The 19,513-nt window shown below is 41.7% G+C and overlaps 2 protein-coding genes across 2 annotated transcripts; one reads left to right on the plus strand and one right to left on the minus strand.

The window, feature by feature from the left end:
* Positions 1–10,831: 10,831 nt before the first annotated feature.
* Positions 10,832–17,654, plus strand: LOC128719403 (diacylglycerol lipase-beta-like). Its single transcript, XM_053813028.1, has 9 exons — positions 10,832–10,926; positions 11,010–11,222; positions 12,360–12,472; positions 12,930–13,482; positions 13,561–13,684; positions 16,349–16,852; positions 16,920–17,078; positions 17,290–17,402; positions 17,468–17,654. Exons 1-9 carry the CDS (start codon positions 10,832–10,834, stop codon positions 17,652–17,654), a joined length of 2,061 nt encoding a protein of 686 aa, XP_053669003.1.
* On the minus strand, positions 15,417–16,132 carry LOC128719404 (uncharacterized). The gene is made up of 2 exons (XM_053813029.1): positions 16,060–16,132; positions 15,417–15,979 (listed from the first exon to the last, which is right to left on the minus strand). The coding sequence occupies exons 1-2, from the start codon at positions 16,130–16,132 to the stop codon at positions 15,417–15,419; spliced, it is 636 nt and encodes a 211-aa protein (XP_053669004.1).
* Positions 17,655–19,513: the final 1,859 nt, after the last annotated feature.

Consider the following 19,513-nt stretch of genomic DNA (forward strand, 5'->3'; position numbering starts at 1 on the left):
GAAGATCTATTAAAGTATTATGAAGGACCATAGGACATTAATGAGATACGAGGGCACAAATGGAGCTTTTTCTTGATTTCTTTTCAAGTTGAATTGGAACATGTGTAGGTAGATGTGGAATTTTAACTGATACCACTACAGGGCGCCGGTCTTCACCGGTCCAAAACCTCATCCGGGTTTAAAGTAAATAAAGTCAAAGAAAGCCAAAATTGGGAGGCCTAGACCACTTGAGGTTGTTCTGCCGATAAAGAAGAAAAGGAAGCCCCATTCCGGTTCCGAAAAGTCAAGGATAACTAGATATTTTAGACCAAAATCTGTTGGGGTCGTAATGGCACAAAAGAAGGAGGTAATGTAGAAACATTGTTGGACGTTTCGCGAAGTGCAATTCGGTTTTGAAACTTTTCCGATTCACATTTAAAAGCTTTTCTGCTTCAACGGCTGTGTCAGATAAGAATATTTAGATCAAGATCTAAATCACACGAAAGAAAATAAACTATCTCAATAACGTAAGGACCGCTACGGGTTGTATCGTTTGGTGCTATTCGCATGACATGATTAGCCTACCGATTGATGGAGCTTAGCATTACAGCGATTTACAAATTGTCTGAAGTAACTTTTGAGTGTTTTTAAGTACCTGACAACAGCACCTGGTAGCTGTATTAACAAAATACCTCAGTAAAATCAATTTGTTAAGCTAATAATGTTATGAGATGAAGCAAAAAATTTCCTTATCAATTGAAGCAATTATTCCTTATTCTATATTACATTGCGAAGGCAGAAGTGTAAAATTGGATCCTTTTTAAACCATCACTGTTCTTTCCAATCCCTTGCCAGAGCCCTTAAGCGACCGCTTGTGCTTCACTTCGCGTTATGTACAAATGAAGCAAAACTAATTTTCGTTTCGTCTAGACCGGCGGCTATCAAACACATTTACGTACCGGCAAAAAGGGGCTTCTACGGAAAGCTGCCGCCCTAATGAGCCGACCAGTTGGACTGTTGAGGAATGGTTGCGAACCACGCTGCCAGCTAGGTCACAACAATCTGCAACAAAAAATGAAACTAAAAAAATTGTCGCGCAAGTCTTTGCGTTGTTGTTGAGTGTATTCTTGGATAAGAAGCTCACTGATTTTGGCCTTTTTTTAGCCGATGGTACCTTATCTTCGTATTCCTCATTAATCCCCTTTTCGAAGGTGGTGGTTCGTTTTTGCTTTCGTGCAAATGTTATGTTGTTTTTTTTTTTGTTCAGCTCGACAAGCTCGTAAAGTTCACTGCTTTCTAATTGGATAATTTGAGTCAGTTTGATGGCAAACGTTTTAGGTTGCCTTGCTTAAGCTCCCTTCAATTCGCGCGTGACAAGCCGAGGATGTTGAGGAAATCCTACCAGAGTCGACCGTCGACAACAGGCCTTAAATCGTTCGACACAAACGTAACGTCAGGTTTAACCCGCTGCAGAGGTTAACAACGATGGGCTGCTGTCACGGGCGATCTTACATCGATGCGACGCGACTAGCAAGTGGCGTTTCCTGGAAGCATTAGAGCGAAACTAATTTTAAGAGTCAAAAAAAGACATTTTTATGTTGCTTTTGGTACAGGTGGGCAGTTCAGGAAAGCAAAACACATAAAGCACGTTTAGATGCGTCCTCGTTGCCATTGCTTACCATTCCCTTACTGACCTCATTGCCGTTAAGTGGGGTAAAGAAACAGAATGCAGAAGGCAAAAACGGAAGGGTCTACCTACACAATTATTTAAATTAAGTGTTTCTCGGAAAGTTAAGAGCGTTGTCTAAATTTGGAGCGTTGGAGACCGAGGACGAAATAGACACCAGCACTCCTAATGCGGAGGTTCAATTTAAAATTAACGCTAGTGACGATGCTAATTGATATTGTTTAGTATTAAAAATATATTACTAAGGTATAGTGGGTTGAATTACGTTGTCTTTTAAGCGACACTCAGGTTTTTCTAACCATAAAATTGCGTATTTTGTTAAATGCAATGTGTACCTTTAAAAAACTGTTGAGATCATTAAGAGCTACCAACAGGTTTAAAAATAGATTTATAATGATTTAAGATAAATTATCCTTGTTTTTTCTTACATCTAACACAATCGTGATTTCGCAACCTGTATTTGTAGATGTCTTCACATTTCGCACTTGTTATGATTGTTTGCATAAACAATTCTTTGTTGTGACAGTTCTTTGTACGCTTAGCAAATAATTTTGTTTTCCATCTGCGTTAGATAATCACAAAAAAAGGAATATAGCAATTACATTCGAAATAAACAAAAGTGGCTTCGAAAAAATAGCAATATTGAACACGCTTATCATTATTTAAATGTTTTGAAAACGCTTACGTCTCAGAGTTTTAAACGATCCTCACCGGGTCTCGCGTGTTTTGTCGAAGATCAAACGCAAAGCATCCGACCATCTCGAGGGTTGTTGCGCAAACGGACCTTGCGTTTTACCTCATTGAACCTTTTCACCGTGCGTTTGAAGGACAGGGCGGAGCGATTTCCTTCTTTACAATAAAATTTCATCAATTATTCGACGCGGGCTCGTCGCTGTGGCTGTGGAGAGCAATTGTGGACGAGGCTAATGTGTGATTTATAAGCGAACTCGCTTAAGAGCTACGGCACCGAATGCCGCGCGATCATTATCTGTAGTACGACATGGTAGGCTGTTTTCTTCACCGCGTACATATCTTTTGTTTTGCCCATCGGTGAACGATGGTATGAAAGGTTTGCTGATTATTACTCACTGTGCCGCTTTGCGTTTATTTTTAAAAGACATCTCTTCTGTTAATTGCATTGCATAAGGCACCGAAAACGGAATCCTGCCTTAAATTTTACTGTTTTAATGTTTTTAATATAATTTTGGAGGTGGTTTTGGCCCTGTAATGGTAAATGTTTGCATCAATACGCCAGATAGCATTAACTGCACTTTATGACCATTTCCTAAGGTAGAAAACACACATTTCTGCAAAAAGCTAAAATTGCTGTCTGGTTATGGCAAAGTTGACCAAATGGGTCAGTGTTATAAGGCATTAAAAGTAAAGACATTTCTGAGCAACTCGGATGTAAAGGATGTTTCTCTCTCCGAGATAATGTTTTCGTAGGTTGTTTGTTTGTTGTACTTAAACAAACACAATATGGTTTGGCTGTTTCAATTCTTAAAGAAAATCCTTCACATTTCAAGGTGTGACTTTTGCGAACTACGATAATACCACTCTCAATATGTTTATTTTCTCGTTATATTCGTATGAGTAAATGTTGCACTATCAACTCCTCACAACACAAAGAACAAATTAAATGTGCTTATTTAATTTGCGCATTTGAATTAGACGCGCGTGGAAAATCCTCAATCTTTTGATTAAATCAAATAGAGTAATCTGATCCTCCAGTCTAGTGCCTCTGATTCGGTGCAATACAACGAAAATCGTTAATCGAATCTCATCTCTCATATCATCTGAAATGAGATCACAAATACAAATTCAAATAAGGCTACTTACTTATCGTCTTGGCCTGTCAAACTCACGGTCTGCCAACCCATTATCCTAGCCTTCCTGGCGGACGAATCAACACCATCAGTCGATCTTAGTGTGAGCCAACCATGCCTCCTCTGTCCAGACGAACGACCTAAAAAGTCTTTCATGGCATAACCAACCCACCGGAGCCTGGTGAGTCGAATTCGTTGTGTGACAGTTAGTTCGTCGTACAACTCGTAAAGCGTGGTATAGTAACGACTCCTCACTTGTCCTTTACATACGGTTTCGAAAATTCTTTTGGACATCTTCCTCTCGAACGCGGTTAAGACGGCGTTGTCAGTTTAGAACAAAAAAATAGTTATAAATAAATAATTATACCAGGTCTGCTTCCGTAAGTCCGTCCAAATATGAAGAACAGGTGGTGTTAGATAACCTAATCAATTACCCAGTCTGGATTCAAATTTCATAAAGCTTTAGACTCCTACGCAAGACTGATTGTTTGTTCGATCATGGGTAATTCAAGTCAAGTCACGACACCGCCAAAGGTAGTAAAACCTTATAAGAAGCGGTGCGAGTGTAAATGGTTCGTTTGAAAAGCTCAGTATTCTTTTGTATATTCAGATACCAATTAAAGTCTGCAAGATATATTCCAGGGGTCTTAAAAAGCTTTACGACATAGATCATTAAATGTTGCCATTCACATGACGAGTCCGCTTTGGTTGCATCATCGATCTTTCACATAGCAAATTCCTTCGAGAGTAACTCCCCCGTAGTAACTATTGACTATTCTGTTCAGTCAGTTACGGAATATATGATTAGTGTTGTGCTTAATGAATCTTTTGAGAAGACCCATTCATATGAATCTTTAGTGAGGAGTCATTCTAATCATGAATCAACTCTCAAAAGATTCATCAATATCGTAAACACCTTGAGCGGAATGTTAGTGCTTTAGTAACTGATGAGCGGAGGGGAGGGTAGGGAGTGGCGGGGGTATGACATACATGTAGATAATAAGTCTTGGATGATTAACGAATCTTTTAAACAGAGAGTCAGACGCATTTATTCAGCTCAAAGATTTATTCAGGTTCATGAATCTGACTAAGATTCGCCCAACACTAGATAGGACCTAGAAGGAATTTTTAGAAGATAGAAGGTATTGTCTATGATGGAAGCCTACATCTTAAGGATATAATGCAGGTATGAACGAAGTTATATGTACGGTGCATCACTAATGGACAGTACGTGGACCTCGTCGGCAATAGACCATTCAATGCAAAATGTTTGCACAAAATGCGATCTCTGTTACGGCATTTTGTAGGCTTCGCTAGATGTTCTTCTGCAATACGTTTTGATATTGTCCTTTTTATGGCATGCCTCTAGTTTTGATAGGGGTGTTTATAATTCATCGTTTTAGTTCTACTTATTCTACTTAGGCTTTTTTTAGGAAAACGACATAGCAATCCAAAAAAAATCGTTCAATCGAAGCCAAACGGATCGCGTAACGTTCACAATGTGCCTACCGGAACACGTTTCTGCTTTCAGTTATCATTTTTTTCCCTCCATTATATTACACTTGTTGAGCACGTTGGATCGAAAGACTTGCACACGTGTTTTGCTACAGAGCGGTGCCTGGGTGGGGCGGGAGATAGCACCAAATGGTCAGAACAACAACAGCAAGAAAGAAACAATAATTGACTACTCCTGTGGCTGCCCATTATTAAGCTCCACGGCCATATCGGTCATCATCGATCGAGGAGATGAGAAAATTTTCCTTCACCTCGCGTCGCGGGTGTGTGCGCTAGGGAGCGAGAAGGGCAAAAAGTGTAAGGAGACCAATAATCTTGTGCGTCGCTAAATTAATAACCAACCGTGGCCGGGCACCACGAGAGTTTTACGAGCGGTAGGGGAGACAATGGAGGAGGTTGTGCGAGACGGTGAAAACCCTAGATCATTCGGGTCACCCATTGTAAGCCACCTTGTCCTTGGTAGCAACAGCTGCACTGCCGAGCGGACACCGAACGTAGTTCGATAAGTCAATAAAGTGCCCCAACGCTGCACTTTGAAGCGCGCACAATCCTTGCTTTGCACACGTGTCCACATAAGGTAAAAGGTAAGGCCGCCCTAAGGTGTAATGGGCGTCGTCTCGAAAGAGAAACATATTACAGGTGGTATTTAGCATTCTTTAATGCCATTCTGCCAATGTTGCATAAAAGTAATCGCACGAAACGAAATGATCTTCCATTATTGCAATGTTGGTGTCTGAGATTTAAGCGCCCGGAAGTATGCAAAGTATGTTTTAAATCACACGAGGTGCTGGATTCTTTAAAAAGTACAAAAAAGTTATCCATTGCTGTTGTTGCATACTTTTAGGCGTTGGAAACACTAGACTCACTTTAACCGAATAAAGGAATTAAATTGAAACGTGGCTCCTAATTGTTCATACTTAAATGTCTGCCTATCAATCTATTCTTTACGATGCAATTATAAAAAGCTGGCAAATGGAATGTTACACGCCTAGGGGTTAGCATCATTAGCATGGTCTAAAGTTCAATGGGGGTGTTAAAAAAAACAGGTAAAGGTTAAGGTAAACTGTACCAGGCGGCAGCATATAAATTCATCGAACTTGCATGCCGTTTTGATTTTGCATTTCCTTCACCCTCCACCATGGCGTCACGTTGCCCACTTCCGCTGGATTGTTTATTGCTTTTTGCACCAGCGGCGACCTTTCTGACCAACGCCCTTTCAACCGCCGTGAAGCGTCTTTATTTCTTGCCATGCTTTTATCCTGCCCACACGCAAAATGGACCGTCCATCCGTGCCGGGGCGGCACGATCACGTTGGGCGGGTCGGTACGCTAGCATGAGCTTTTGACCGTGACACTTCCTGCCCGCTGCCGGCATCGCAAGAGTGCGCTTACAGTGTGAATTACAGCCTCCGAGCTGTTGTGCTCAGCCAGGGGGTTGGGGAGGTTATACCGACCTACAGTCGGGCGTCGTTCAAGGACACTCACGTTCTGCACAACAGTCGCACAAAAGTCAGCAGTGTCGCGGACGTTTCTTCTTCATCGCGCACACCTCCTCCCACACCCACATGCGTCCATCCGACGCTTCGTTCGCTCGTGTATTTCTGGAAGCGTTCGTACGACATTTGGAAGCGAATGATTTATTTAGTCTCGATGGTCGATGGGTCGTGGGTTGTACTTTTCCTTATTGCATTTCATGTTAGCTTTCATCTGGCAGAAAGCATTAAACCCAAGCACACCGGTAAGAAGTGGCGGTGCTGCTGGCTCCGCTGGAAATGGAGCAGCGAACGAAGGGAAAAAAGTGGAAGTCGTTTATCACCGAAGCGAATCTGACTTGATGAGGTTTTCTTGTTTCTTCGAGAAGCGCGTAGAAGTTTTTCGCGAGCAATAAATTTTCATCGCAAACTTTAATCCTTTTTGTTCGTGATGCTTTTATGCAATCTTATGACTTCTAATACTTTCGTATGCTTGAAGCGTCGAACGAGCACAACTGAAAGGTTGGATACGAGAAAGTGATCTCTGCCAAATTGTTGGAAACTATCGTGTAGAAAGTAGAGGCAGTCCTTCTTTGCTTCTTCTAATATGCTTTTGCCAGAAGAATAAACGAAGATCATAGAATTGGTCTAGCAACGACACACAGGTCCTTTATCACGAGATGTAGTACCGTGGTAAGAATACTTCTTTTCTCAAGTTATTCCAGTTGCATGCTGTTCATTATACCCTTAAGTCATTCACAACCGTAATGTCCTTACTTAACACGTTATAGTGTATAGCCTTCTCGCGTTTTTATTAGTGATGGGATTCATGAAGCCAAAACTGCAACTCCAAAGCTGAAAACCCGGATTTAACACCGAAAAAACTTAAGGCTGGCTCCGGATTAGCTGTGATTACTTAGGATTTGACGCCGACTCTCTGGTAACTCTCGCATTTACTCTGGTAAATGCGGTCCAGAGACGATACCGCAATTAACGCTGAAGTCAGCACCGGATTTGATGACGAATTTTTTCAACACTGTCCCATAAGCTTTCAAATAGTTTTCAAATTAGAGTTTCTAAACTTTCCATAACTTTTTTTAGTAGATTATCCAAGATTGTGCAGCATTTTTCCATCGACTTTTGCATAGCTTTCCGACGAGTTTTTGAGGAATTTTCTTAGAGTTTTTCGTATTTAAAATGAGGAATTTCCACTGTATTTGAATACAGTCTTGGGGTTTTCTTTGAGCTGTATAATAGTATTCTATTGCTATTTCAGCACTATTCCTTGTTGTGATTCTCAGCATTCCTGGAGCATTTTTATCATCTACTGATTTTTCGTCATTTGTATTGGCTGTTATCGTAATTTTCCATAGGTGTAAAAGGATTTTACTATAACTTTCCTTGTGGTAGTTGTGGTAAGCTAAGAGACTGTATGTATTTATCATTACGTTATTACGGGGTGGCTGGATAGCGGCGCTGATGTCATATAACAAGACTGGCATAAAATCGTATCCGAAAAATCCTCCGTATACCGGACGAAAGGCAGAAATTTCTGGCCTAGACCTCTTGAGGTTGAAGTACCACTAATAAAGAATACTTGGATATAGACATGGACATTTTTTTATAGAAATGTGAATGGTGCAATGAGCATATTGTTGGCTGTAAGGTTCAATTTCAACCGCCCTTTACGTTGTCCCTAAAAATAGAAGAAGTATAACAGCCTCATGAAGCATAACTAAGCTGGTGCAAAGATTGGGAATAGTTGGCTCAAATAATTGGGACTCGGAATTTCGAGAGATTCCGGGCAGTTCTACAAAATCACACGTTTAATCAATTATATATTTCCTTTCATGTGTAGCATAGGTCACACATAAGACGCTTACTCCGATAAAACAAACATCTTTCACCTTTCTCAACTCCATTGTCAGAATAAAACGCGTGCCTTGGGTCGCTTCATGCACAAGGCGGACATTCGGCGGGGCTCTCTCGTGTCACAAACTATTACTTCCGCTGAATCGCTTTCGCTTCAGCTCATCGCTACCCGATTGGATTAATTAGCACCTATCTCAACGGAACGATCGATAGTGTGCAGCGCGGTACGTGTTGTTTGGCGTGGAAGCGTTTGCTTCTATATTGCTTCTACATAGCGCTTCCGAAAACATTCCACATACCCGGGCGGCCGAACCCGTTTCGATCAGCCCACTCCAAATGAAACGGAACGATGACCGAAGGGCAAAGCGAAACGTTACGCCATAAATTCCAATTATGCAACCACTGAAAGGCCTCCCCCATGTACCCGGCCAGTGGGTGAGGTTTTAATTAAAGCATTGCGGGCCGGGTGTGCTAGAAGTCCGATATATATTTTCTTTTGTTTGTATGTTCCAACCCCAACAAGTGCTCGATGAAGCGCTGGAGTTAAAAATGCGATCTACGATCGGAGATACACACGATTCGATTATTAGCGTGCGCATCTTCGTGGTAGGACGAAGCGTTTTTTTTTTTTTAATTTCACTGTTGTGTGGTGATTTCGCATGTGTTTGTAGAGTGCCTTGGAGCTGCTTCTAGAACAAACAAGCGTTTAAGCTGTGCGAGAGTCCCCTTGGGCTGGGCGATGGATGGTATAAATATGCATTGGCCTTTTGTTGGTTTATTGGCGGGTGGCCGCATTTCCCTTGGGAGATGGATGGATGTTTTCGACTAATTGCAGCAAACGTTTTCAACTGCAACTAAATTGTGTGGTGAAAGGCGTCCGGCGGTTCTACGGTGATTAAGTTATGAAAAGTTCTAGTTAACCCTCAAATGAAAGCGGTTGAGGTGTTAGGAATATCCGTCGAAAATATAAAAGAAAATTACATGTTGGAGCTAATGAATTGATAACAAAATCTTTTAATCCAAAATTAATCTTTACTCATTTATCTGCATGATTATTGGACGGAGCTTCTATGACATATTTATGGCTTTAGCATCGATCGCACCTTTTCTTCGTGTATTCAATGTCAATATGTCTCTATGACGTGCATTGATCAGCTGGGGTCGCGCTCCACTTGGTGTTTATTTGTTTTTTTAATCATAAAGAACAGCCAAAAAGGAAGAAGTAACATGAAACCTTAATCTACTGAAATGTTAACCTTGGATACAGCAATATTAGCGTCAATATATTAGTTTCGAGATATTTCGATCTCTAAACAGTGAAAAGGCACCTAATCCCTAGTGTACTTGGCCGCAGTGGCCGTAGTCGGCGAATTTAGTGGCCGAAAGAATTGTTCAATGTAGGCCGACAAATTTGTTTAAACAAACACGAGTTCCATAAATTTAACTTCACTCAGTATCTTCTTCTCATGGTATTTCTTATTTTAATTTTTCGTTCTCATACTTCCCGAGTGGAATTTGTGTGTTTGTTGTTTTTATGAATTTAGACAATTGATTGTTTTCTGGAGTTTTCTTGATGTTGTTTAAACACTCTTTTGAATGTAACAGATTACCGCATTCCTTTTGAATTTACATATATTTTATACTTTTTATATTTACATTCGCATTTGCCGTAGAATGTCGATTAGCCGGACGACTGCCGGCGGTCCGGGTAATTGAATTCCAAATTTCGAATCGAATTTCGATTATCATGCTGGCTAATCCAATTCCACGGATGCCACAAGATCTTCAGTTTTGTAGTGTAATATTTGAACATGAAGATGTCAGGGCAAAGTTTAAAAAACTCATGTGTATTTAATATCAAAAGCTATTGTTTATTAACAGAATGAAACATTTTCCAAAGAGTTTAACTAGATAAACTCTTTATAGAAAATTCTCAAGTTCCTCTCGGGCTAACTGGTAAACTGGTTAAAAATATTAGCTGTAATTTCTTAACGCACGGATTATCCGCCTGCCGGATAATCAGGTCCCGGATAATTGTCGTTTTACTGTTATAAATTCAAAATCAATTGCTACTCCATTCGGTCCATTCGGTACTCTTTCATAGTAGTGTTGTAAGCAAATTATTAGTTGTAAAGGAAATAAGAATTTAATATCTTATGAATTAAATTAATTTAGCACAAACTAATTTCAATAAACAGATACTAAGATACTATGGTAATCAAATAAATATTAATAAAAACAAATAGGGTAATTTGATAACCGTGCATCATCGAAGGGTTAGTGTGGCGCTCTTCGACAACCGTCACACTAACGTTGTACGAATAATCTCGCTTCTACCATCTGTGCAAACAATCAGTTCTACTCTTTTCCCTTCCATCTGTACGTCGCTCGTTGCAATGATTGAGCAATAAATTTTCTCACCATACTTGTCCGTTTACATTTTCTCACCCACTCCCACACCCTTCCCGCCCCCTGCAGGTCATGCCGGCATTGCGTCTGTTTGGCCGGAAATGGTTAGCCGCCTCGGACGACCTCGTATTTCCGTGCGTGTTCGAAATCTGCTTCCGGATCGTCTGGTAAGTAGCATCCATTCCCACCCATCTTGCCCACCCCCGGGGAACGTGCTGGATAAAGTGCAACTTTCCAACCAATTTTGCAGGCTCGGGCTGATTTCCTGCGTAACGTCCACCTACTGGAACGTGACCGAGGAGTGCGGTAAGGATGCACTCCCGGTACGGATCTATCTGGTAGGGACCATAGTGTTAATTAGTGTAAATATAGTTCTACTCGTCATCTTAGTCAACCGCAGCGCCCAGGGCAGCATCACCGAGGTGCATAAGCGCCGGCTGGTCGCACCGCTGCTGGTAATAAAGTGAGTATCGAGTGTTTACAGCTTTGCAGTAACCCTGAATATGTTTATTTACTATAATTATTTACACAATAGTTATCATCAATAATCATTAGAAGTGAATTTTATCATTATTATTAAAGCAAATAATTGCATGGGAAAACATGTCATAAAATAAATGCTGTAATTCAAAAACATTACTCTTGCAGTAAATTGTTGCCTAGAATACGGAATGGAACTTTAATGGATGGAAAAATCAAAAGCTTTTGTTCGAAGGAAGATATAATCAGTGTGGTCCATTTTTTGAAAGCTTAAACATTTATTTAAAATATCTCTTAAACAATCCAAATATCCAAATAGTTATCATCAATAATCATTAGAAGTGATTTTTATAATTATTATTAAAGCAAATAATTGCATGGGAAAACATGTCACAAAATAAATGCTGTAATTCAAAAACATTACCCTTGCAGTTAATTGTTGCTTAGAATACGGAATGGAACTTTAATGGATGGAAAAATCAAAAGCTTTTGTTCGAAGGAAGATATAATCAGTGTGGTCCATTTTTTGAAAGCTTAATTTTTTTTAAATATCTCTTAAACAATCCAAATATCGACAAATAATTAAGTCATTTTCATTTTGCTATTATTGTAGAAACGCGTTTTTTCCTTCCGTTATATGATTTATTGGGGCAAAACAATTATTATTTACGATTTTCAAATGTATGTATTCTGCAGTGTGAAGATAAGAAACAGACAAACATACTAAATACATCTAATCGATATTGTGTTGAAAGTACTCACTTTTAAATGTTTGCCATTTTTCCAATAAATTCAAGTTTTTAAATCTATTTAGTAAACTACAAAATTATCATTTTCAATTATTTGATTGTGTTTTTTTGTATTATTTAAAACGATTTTGCACAAAACACTCTTGAATAAATTAAAACAATAAATTTCGCCGTCCTTTTTAATAAATTATAAAAAAATACATTTTTCTCAATTTTTCAAAATTATTTATTTCGAGATGTTTAACTCTTTTTTATACTAACTGTTTACAATAATATTATCCTTATCATGTAAAAGCTTTCCCTCATTTAATTATCTACAAAATAGATAAGATTAAGCATGTGGAGTTTAAAACCCTTAACGTTCCTTTCAGAATACTATTAATAATACCGGAAACGGGCTTAAATGTGCTGGGCACCATGTGGGCGTTCTGTGGAACGTTTGAGTGTAAAAGCAACGATAAAGTATCCCGAACTGTGATCGAAGGTAAGTTATTGAAAATATATAGCCATCATGAGCCGAATTATCTATTCATCACACTAGTAACTAACCGCACCGAAGTATAATAAGTTTGGCTGTTAAGATGGCCATCGATAAAACAAAGAAGGTCATGAGTGAGTCGTACATAATTGTACCGAATTTGCCTACAAGTATGCAATTTCCATCTTAAATGTTACAATTATTATTAGTGTTACAATCTGTGTAGTGTTAGGACATATTTTGAGTACAGATTAGTGGAATCTTCTAGTTTTTGAAAATTTAGTTGACCTTAACATAGTAATATTGCATACCACCAGGCGCTCAGGCGCAATCTTGTTCAAAATTTTTCCGCTCTGTTTTGCTTATTAGAATTTCTTAATAATTGTTTATAACATGATTATAATCACAATTTTTAGAAATCACGTAGTGTTAATTACGTTTGTTTCGCAAAAATGTTTTCCAGCAATCGTCCTATTCAACTGGGTAGTGTTTGCGCTGATAATATTCGGCCTAGCCATCGTGTTCGACCCGCTCGGGTCGGCCAAATACAAGAATGGCAGGGACACGAACGATAACGGTCCGACGGAATCGGCCATCCATCGGAAGGTTTCGAAGCTGTGGTTCCGCCGGTTTCGGTGGGCGTTCTGTTGCCTGCGCCGAGACGAGTTCGGTCACGAAGCGTTCACACAGGTGGCCAGTCTGCTGAGCGCTCTGTTCCGCGGTACCGATCTGGTACCGTCAGACATTGTGGCCGGCTGTGTGCTGCTGCGTGTTCGACAGAAGCGTGAAACGCGCGAAATGCGCCGGATACGCATGCTGAACGACGATGGGCCACGCTACTCGACCGATATTACGCGCGTCTTTGCCACCTCACCGGCCTGGATGACGATCAAGAATGCGAGGCATTTCCTGCGCTTTGCGCTGGCCGCGTATGGGTGGCCAATGGTGTGCTATCTGAACTGCTGCACCGGGCCTTATCGACTAATACCGAAGATGACGTGCTGTGCGTGCTTCCGGTAATGTGTCTACAAAGCGAAAGTGTATTCCTCAACTTCAATAATAATACAATTTGTTCTCTTTATTGTTTATTTTAGACGAAAACCCCAGATCATCGTCGATGACAACTGTTGCCTATGTCATCTGGCCGGTGTACGGCATACGTCCCGTCTGCGAAGTGAAGATGTGCTGCATGCTTCGTTTAAAAACCATGTGTTTGAGGTAAGAAGTTCACATGTCAGCGCACCAACACCACCTGTTCACGACTCCTCTGAGCTTCGATCTACGCCAAGAAATTTAGAATTTCTTGACTTCAGCACGTCCTGTTGCGTTTTGGTGGGAACAAACTCCACCGGTTCATCTGCCAACCCGACGGAAGCTAACAACAAAACGGACAGGTTACAAATAAACCCCCTTTCCGAATATTGCTGGGTTGTGGACCATGCGTTGACCGTGCTTACCTTTGCTTGATGGTGGAATTGATTGTAGCTTCCCGTACGTTGCTTCCGGATCTCCTTCAGGGTCGTCACACTGCAACGGTGTGCCGGAGATGAGTGCCATCAGCATCACCAGCATCATTACCGTCGCCAAGCACCGTCCAAAAGTGATGGGTTTCATGTGTACAAAGTACAGTAGCGTATGCACGGTACGAATACGAACGACTCCACACTGACTACCTCGCAGGCCAAGGCGTGATCGCTTTATACGCCACGCCCGGGAACCTCCGGAGTTCCGGTCTACTGATAACTGGTGGGACCGGTTTTACCGACGATCGTTAGTTTAGGTGAAGTAACTGCTACAAATCGCACATGTAGTTCGAGGTGCGTTGTTGGATACGAATTGCAGCTTATCACACTGTTTCAATTCGAGTGTGGCCGACAGGTGTCATGTATGCGTTGTTGTGTCTGTGTGAATCGCAACACCATTTGGTAGTTCTTCCCATTTAGATTAGAAATGTTCTGGCGGCATGACAGTTTGGGGCTAATGTGTTTTGCTTTTCGTGTACCATTTATTTGGAAGGTCGTATGCATGATTGACTAAACGTGTTGCCTTGCAACATGTAGCTTTATTTTAAGGTGTTCTTGGTGGACTTATGTCTTGTTTCTTTCTCTTGGCGTACCGATTTACTAGGCTATGCCTGCCATTTCTGGCTTCTAAGACTTATTTTACCACATAACCGTATAGTCGGTCCTTGTAACGGGGAACGGTCCGGATGGAATTTCGTATTGGTCTTCGGACTCTTGACAGATTCGTTTCACCCAAGTTGCTGTATCAGGGCACCAAACGATCGAACATTACTCAAGGATGGGCCTAACTAGACTACAGTATAGCGTTCTTACACAAACAGGATCGTCAAAGTCTTTGGTCATCTTAAATATAAGCCCTAGTATTCGATTACCGCGACTCAAGATCAATATCGGATCAACATTGAATCCGGGTTCATCCAATGATGGATCTATTCCTATCTGGATCCCATTACTCAACACATTCCCAATCTTCCTTGCCAAGTACTTTATACAAGTATACGTTCGGGTCAGAAATCAAAATACATGAAGTATAACAACTAGATCCTGAAATAATCACATACCTGGGATCACCAATAAGCAGTTGCGCATCAATTGTAAACAAAATTGTTAATTCTTTAACTAAAAAAATAGCTTTTAGAAATTTGTGTATGTTTAAAGCTTGATAACGAGAATGTTTGGCAATTCGTTATTGGTTGAAGGCTTACGATTTTTTTACGAATCTTTAGAGAGTCGACTCATGATTAGTATGACTATATACTGAAGATTCATCTGAGTAACTTTTAAAAGATTAATAAAGCAGAACATGTTACACAACTACTCACTGTAAAACGTCTAAGACTGTCAACTGTTATTCTGTAACAAGATCACGTTTATCGATCACGTCTTACAACATCACTAGACTTGCATTATATTTGATTTCCTTTGGACTATGATGCACTTTGCAACGGTTCACCGGTTGTAAACGATGCCGTTTGTGGTGACGGAGTAGAACCAGACGCGGCCGTCGGTGATAATGAACCGCCCGGTTTGTTCATGTAATTATATTGGAAGAACGCTTCATTCTGCTTGCTCACGGTACTCTGATGCCGACCCATGAAGGAGATCTTTTCTAAAAATGCCACCCAACTAAAGTCGCGCTTTCTGCGCCTATGTTCACGGCGCTGACTCGGTATTGTGAACTTGGAAACTGGCCAGTTCTGGCGATAGGAGATGATACGATCGAACATTGGTGGATAGGAAGCGGAAGCCGGGTATGCGTAACGAACACATTTCAACTGGCCATCGTCACCCATCAGTTGGGTGGCAGTTATGGTGCATTCGTAGTATAGACACTGTAGTCCCATTTGATCACTAGGCTCAGTGCTATTGGTGACTGACGGTTCTAGGATGCATACGTTGTAGGTTAGACGATACTCAAGTCCATCTTTAGTATGGCGGACGAAGCAAGAGTAGGAGTTGTTGCTGTACCGCTTGGAAATCACTATAAAACCTGAATGTGGAATTGGAGAGTAAAATTAGATGTAACAGGAATCAACTACGATCCGTATGGTAAAAGAAACGATTACTCACTATCAGCTCGAATGCATGGAATAAGAAAACAAGCTATAGTTACACCGAAGAGAAGGCACTTGCGGGCCTCCATTTTTGGCAGTGCGCACTGTTAAGCACTTGAGAGACAACAGTCGTTTTCCCAACTTGTAACTACTGTGTAGGAGGGCTTATATATGACGGTTCCTCTTCGTTTGCATTGCTGTTCACATTGCTAATTAACATTCCTCCGCTTGATTTTATGTACTCCATACGAACTGAGTCTAATTTGTGCTTTATTTGCTGCATCTACCACCCCCTTTCCACCCAGTTACCATTCTGCATAATGGCGGACCACAGTACAAAAAGCATTGTCATCGCTATCCGGGGCAGCCTTTCGATGCGCGATGTGTTCACGGATCTGGTCGCAAATGCGGAACGCTTCGACGCACCCGGCATGCCGCCCGAAACATCCGCCCATCGCGGTATGGTGGCCGGTGTGGACTGCATGCTGAAGCGGTTGCGCGAGGGCAACATACTGGATCGGATCTGTGCCACCTACCCGGACTACACGCTAGTGCTTACCGGCCACAGTCTCGGAGCCGGCGTGTCGATCCTACTCGCGGCCAAACTCCGCAGCCGCTTTCCGGATCTGCGCGTGTACGCGTTCGCCACACCGGCGGGACTGCTGTCGCGCGAGGCCGCCCGCTGCACGGAGAGTTTCGCCTTCACGATCGGCGTGGGGGACGATTTCGTGATGCGGCTCGGTGTGGATTCGATCGAGAATTTGCGCACGAGCGTCATAGAGACGATACGGGCGTGCAAGCTGCCAAAGGTGAGACCAAACTTACATAACTCTCGTTTTCCAACCCATCTAATCATTTCATTCTGTTTTACTGCAGTGGCGCATCATGCTGAACGGGTTCGGGTACGCGCTGTTCGGAGTGCCATCGAGGGACCTGGAAACGACCTGGCACGATGTGACGGAAATTACGAAAAAAGCCGCCGCTCAAAGTCCGCTGCTCTCGGGCGAACGGCCAATACAAACGGTCGCCACTGCGGTAAGAAAACATAGATTACGGTCCAAACTCAATCTCAATCAATCAATCAATCAATCTTATCTCAAACGGTTATGAAGAGAAGCATTAGCAACTATAATTTAATATAAATCTACAGAAATGTTTGTCCTAATTGACCGCTTTTTTATGAAAATTGAATTAATCTGTTAGAACCCAGTAATGAATGAACTGACTGTTTGCTAATTCCTTTCAGGAGGGTGGATTGCTATCCAGCGAAATATCCTTGAGACGCTTTGCCAAAACGCGTCTGTACACCGGTGGCCGTATACTGCATATCGTGCGCCGAAAGAAAACGGAACTGGAAAAGTATGTATGCGCTGCACGTGTCTGTGATCAAAACATTCGCTAATCCTTCCATTATCCTCCGGCAGGAAATCGAACAGCGGCGGTCCAATGTACGAGATGCGGTGGGCAACGGCCGAAGACTTCACCGAGCTGAAGGTGATGCCGCGCATGCTGCTGGACCATCTGCCCGATAACGTTTTCAAAACGCTCACCACCATTCTGGAGGACCAGAAAACGCACAACGGTTCCGTGCTGTCGTTGCAGGAAATTTGAACGCCACACGGGTCTAACCACGGGCTTGAAATTTCGTAACTGGACGTGCAGATGAAACCAGAAAAAAACAAAAGTGCCTTATGTGAAATTGATCTTGCCTAAAATTGGTTGTTTGTGGTGTGTAAACGAAATGAGCGAGCAATCACAGCAACACAAACACACGTACATCCGGTGGTCAACTTAATCATATCTTCCCGCATCAATCAGCCGGGGTAGTGGTTGCTGGCGCCCACAAACATTCCCGGTATCCTCCAGCGTTTCTCAGTCAGCGCGGAGGAAAACCAACATACGAAACCACCTAAGATGATATTACTATTACTCCCGTCCTCATGCCCATGTCCTAAACTAAACTTGACTATAAGCGATTATGACAAAGAGCATTCCAGCGAGAATAGCAGCCAAATTAAAACACATTCCCCAATTTTGTTTCGTTAAATGTAAAATAGTTCCATTGTGTTTGTTTAAGTTGGAATGACGGATTCCACCTGTCCATTCCATTCGAGGCGACGGTGCCTTTGCCCGTTTGCAAAGGAAACCCCCGCAAGGTACATTTGCTAGCTAGTACCATACTGATAGTGATTTTTCTTCTGTAAGATAAGCATAATCCGTAACCGTACAGAACACAAACGAGGTGATCTTCCACTTTTTGTTCTGTTTGCTCCGTTTTCTTAATTGGAAAAATTGTCCAAACGTACAGTGGTGGAACTCTTGTATCAGCAGACACCAAAACCACAAAACTCTCACGTGTTTTCGGTTGTGATAAAAACGCAGAAATGTTAGACAAATTAGCCAATGAAAAACATAACAGAAACAAGAAGATAGGCACGCACGCAAAGAAAATTGAACTGCGATTTGTGAAGCGCGAGATATTTATTAACTTATAAAGTTTGTTGTGCTTGTAGGCGATATTTTTTTCATTCCTTTTTTATATAAATGATTTTCGAACGCTCGAGCTGTGTCGGTTAGGCTTATATCATGTTTCGAAACTGAAAACGAACGGTTAGTTAGCAATAATGAATACCGGATTACACGAGACCGTCCGCTGTGTGAGTGTATGTAGTTTTTTATATGTAGATATAAATATCTTCTCTTTGTGTATATTACGCGCCCAAATGCGATCTGATAGGAACATCCGAACAATAAGCTGTCCGAGATTAAACACGGGCAAGAGAATTCATGCCTTGTACTATCTGTATCAAGCAGATAAGCGAGACGATAACGTCCATAAGGATAATATTTACTTACTTACTAATCAGGACCAACAACCGCGGTCTTGGCCTGCTGCCGAAGTCCTCTACACCAATTCATGATTCCAGCCAATCCATAATTCAAAACTTTTTGTGGGACGCATCAACGCCATCATTCCATCACAATTTGGGCCAACCACGACTTCTATGTCCACGTGGACGATCAAAAAGAACTTTACGCATATAAGAGCATAGCCAGGATAAAACCAGGTCAAACTCACTAGACTTGTACGGATGACAATGATCAACGTCACATGCCAGGTGATAATGGATGAAAAATTCTCAGGGCCCTTTGTTACCACCTGCGGTCTGCGCCAGAGAGATGGGCTGGCTTGTTTACTCTTTAACCTACCGCTAGTGAGGGCCATCCGCGACTCGGAGGTGGAAACATTGGGGACCGTCTTCAATCCTCTTCCATCCTCTGCTGAGTTCAGTCTTTTCAAGTCAATCTAGATCCTGGCGTACGCTGATGACATACACAACAATGGATTGCGGCTCTCTGCTACGTAGTGGATGCTTACCCAAGGATCAAGCAGATGACAGAAAACTTCGGGAGTCGTTTGAGAATAAGGAGGCAAAATCTTTGACCTTAGATTACAGCCGATGGATACA

The sequence above is a fragment of the Anopheles marshallii genome, chromosome 2 (assembly GCF_943734725.1).
Source record: "Anopheles marshallii chromosome 2, idAnoMarsDA_429_01, whole genome shotgun sequence".
Classification (NCBI taxonomy): Eukaryota; Metazoa; Arthropoda; class Insecta; order Diptera; family Culicidae; genus Anopheles; species Anopheles marshallii.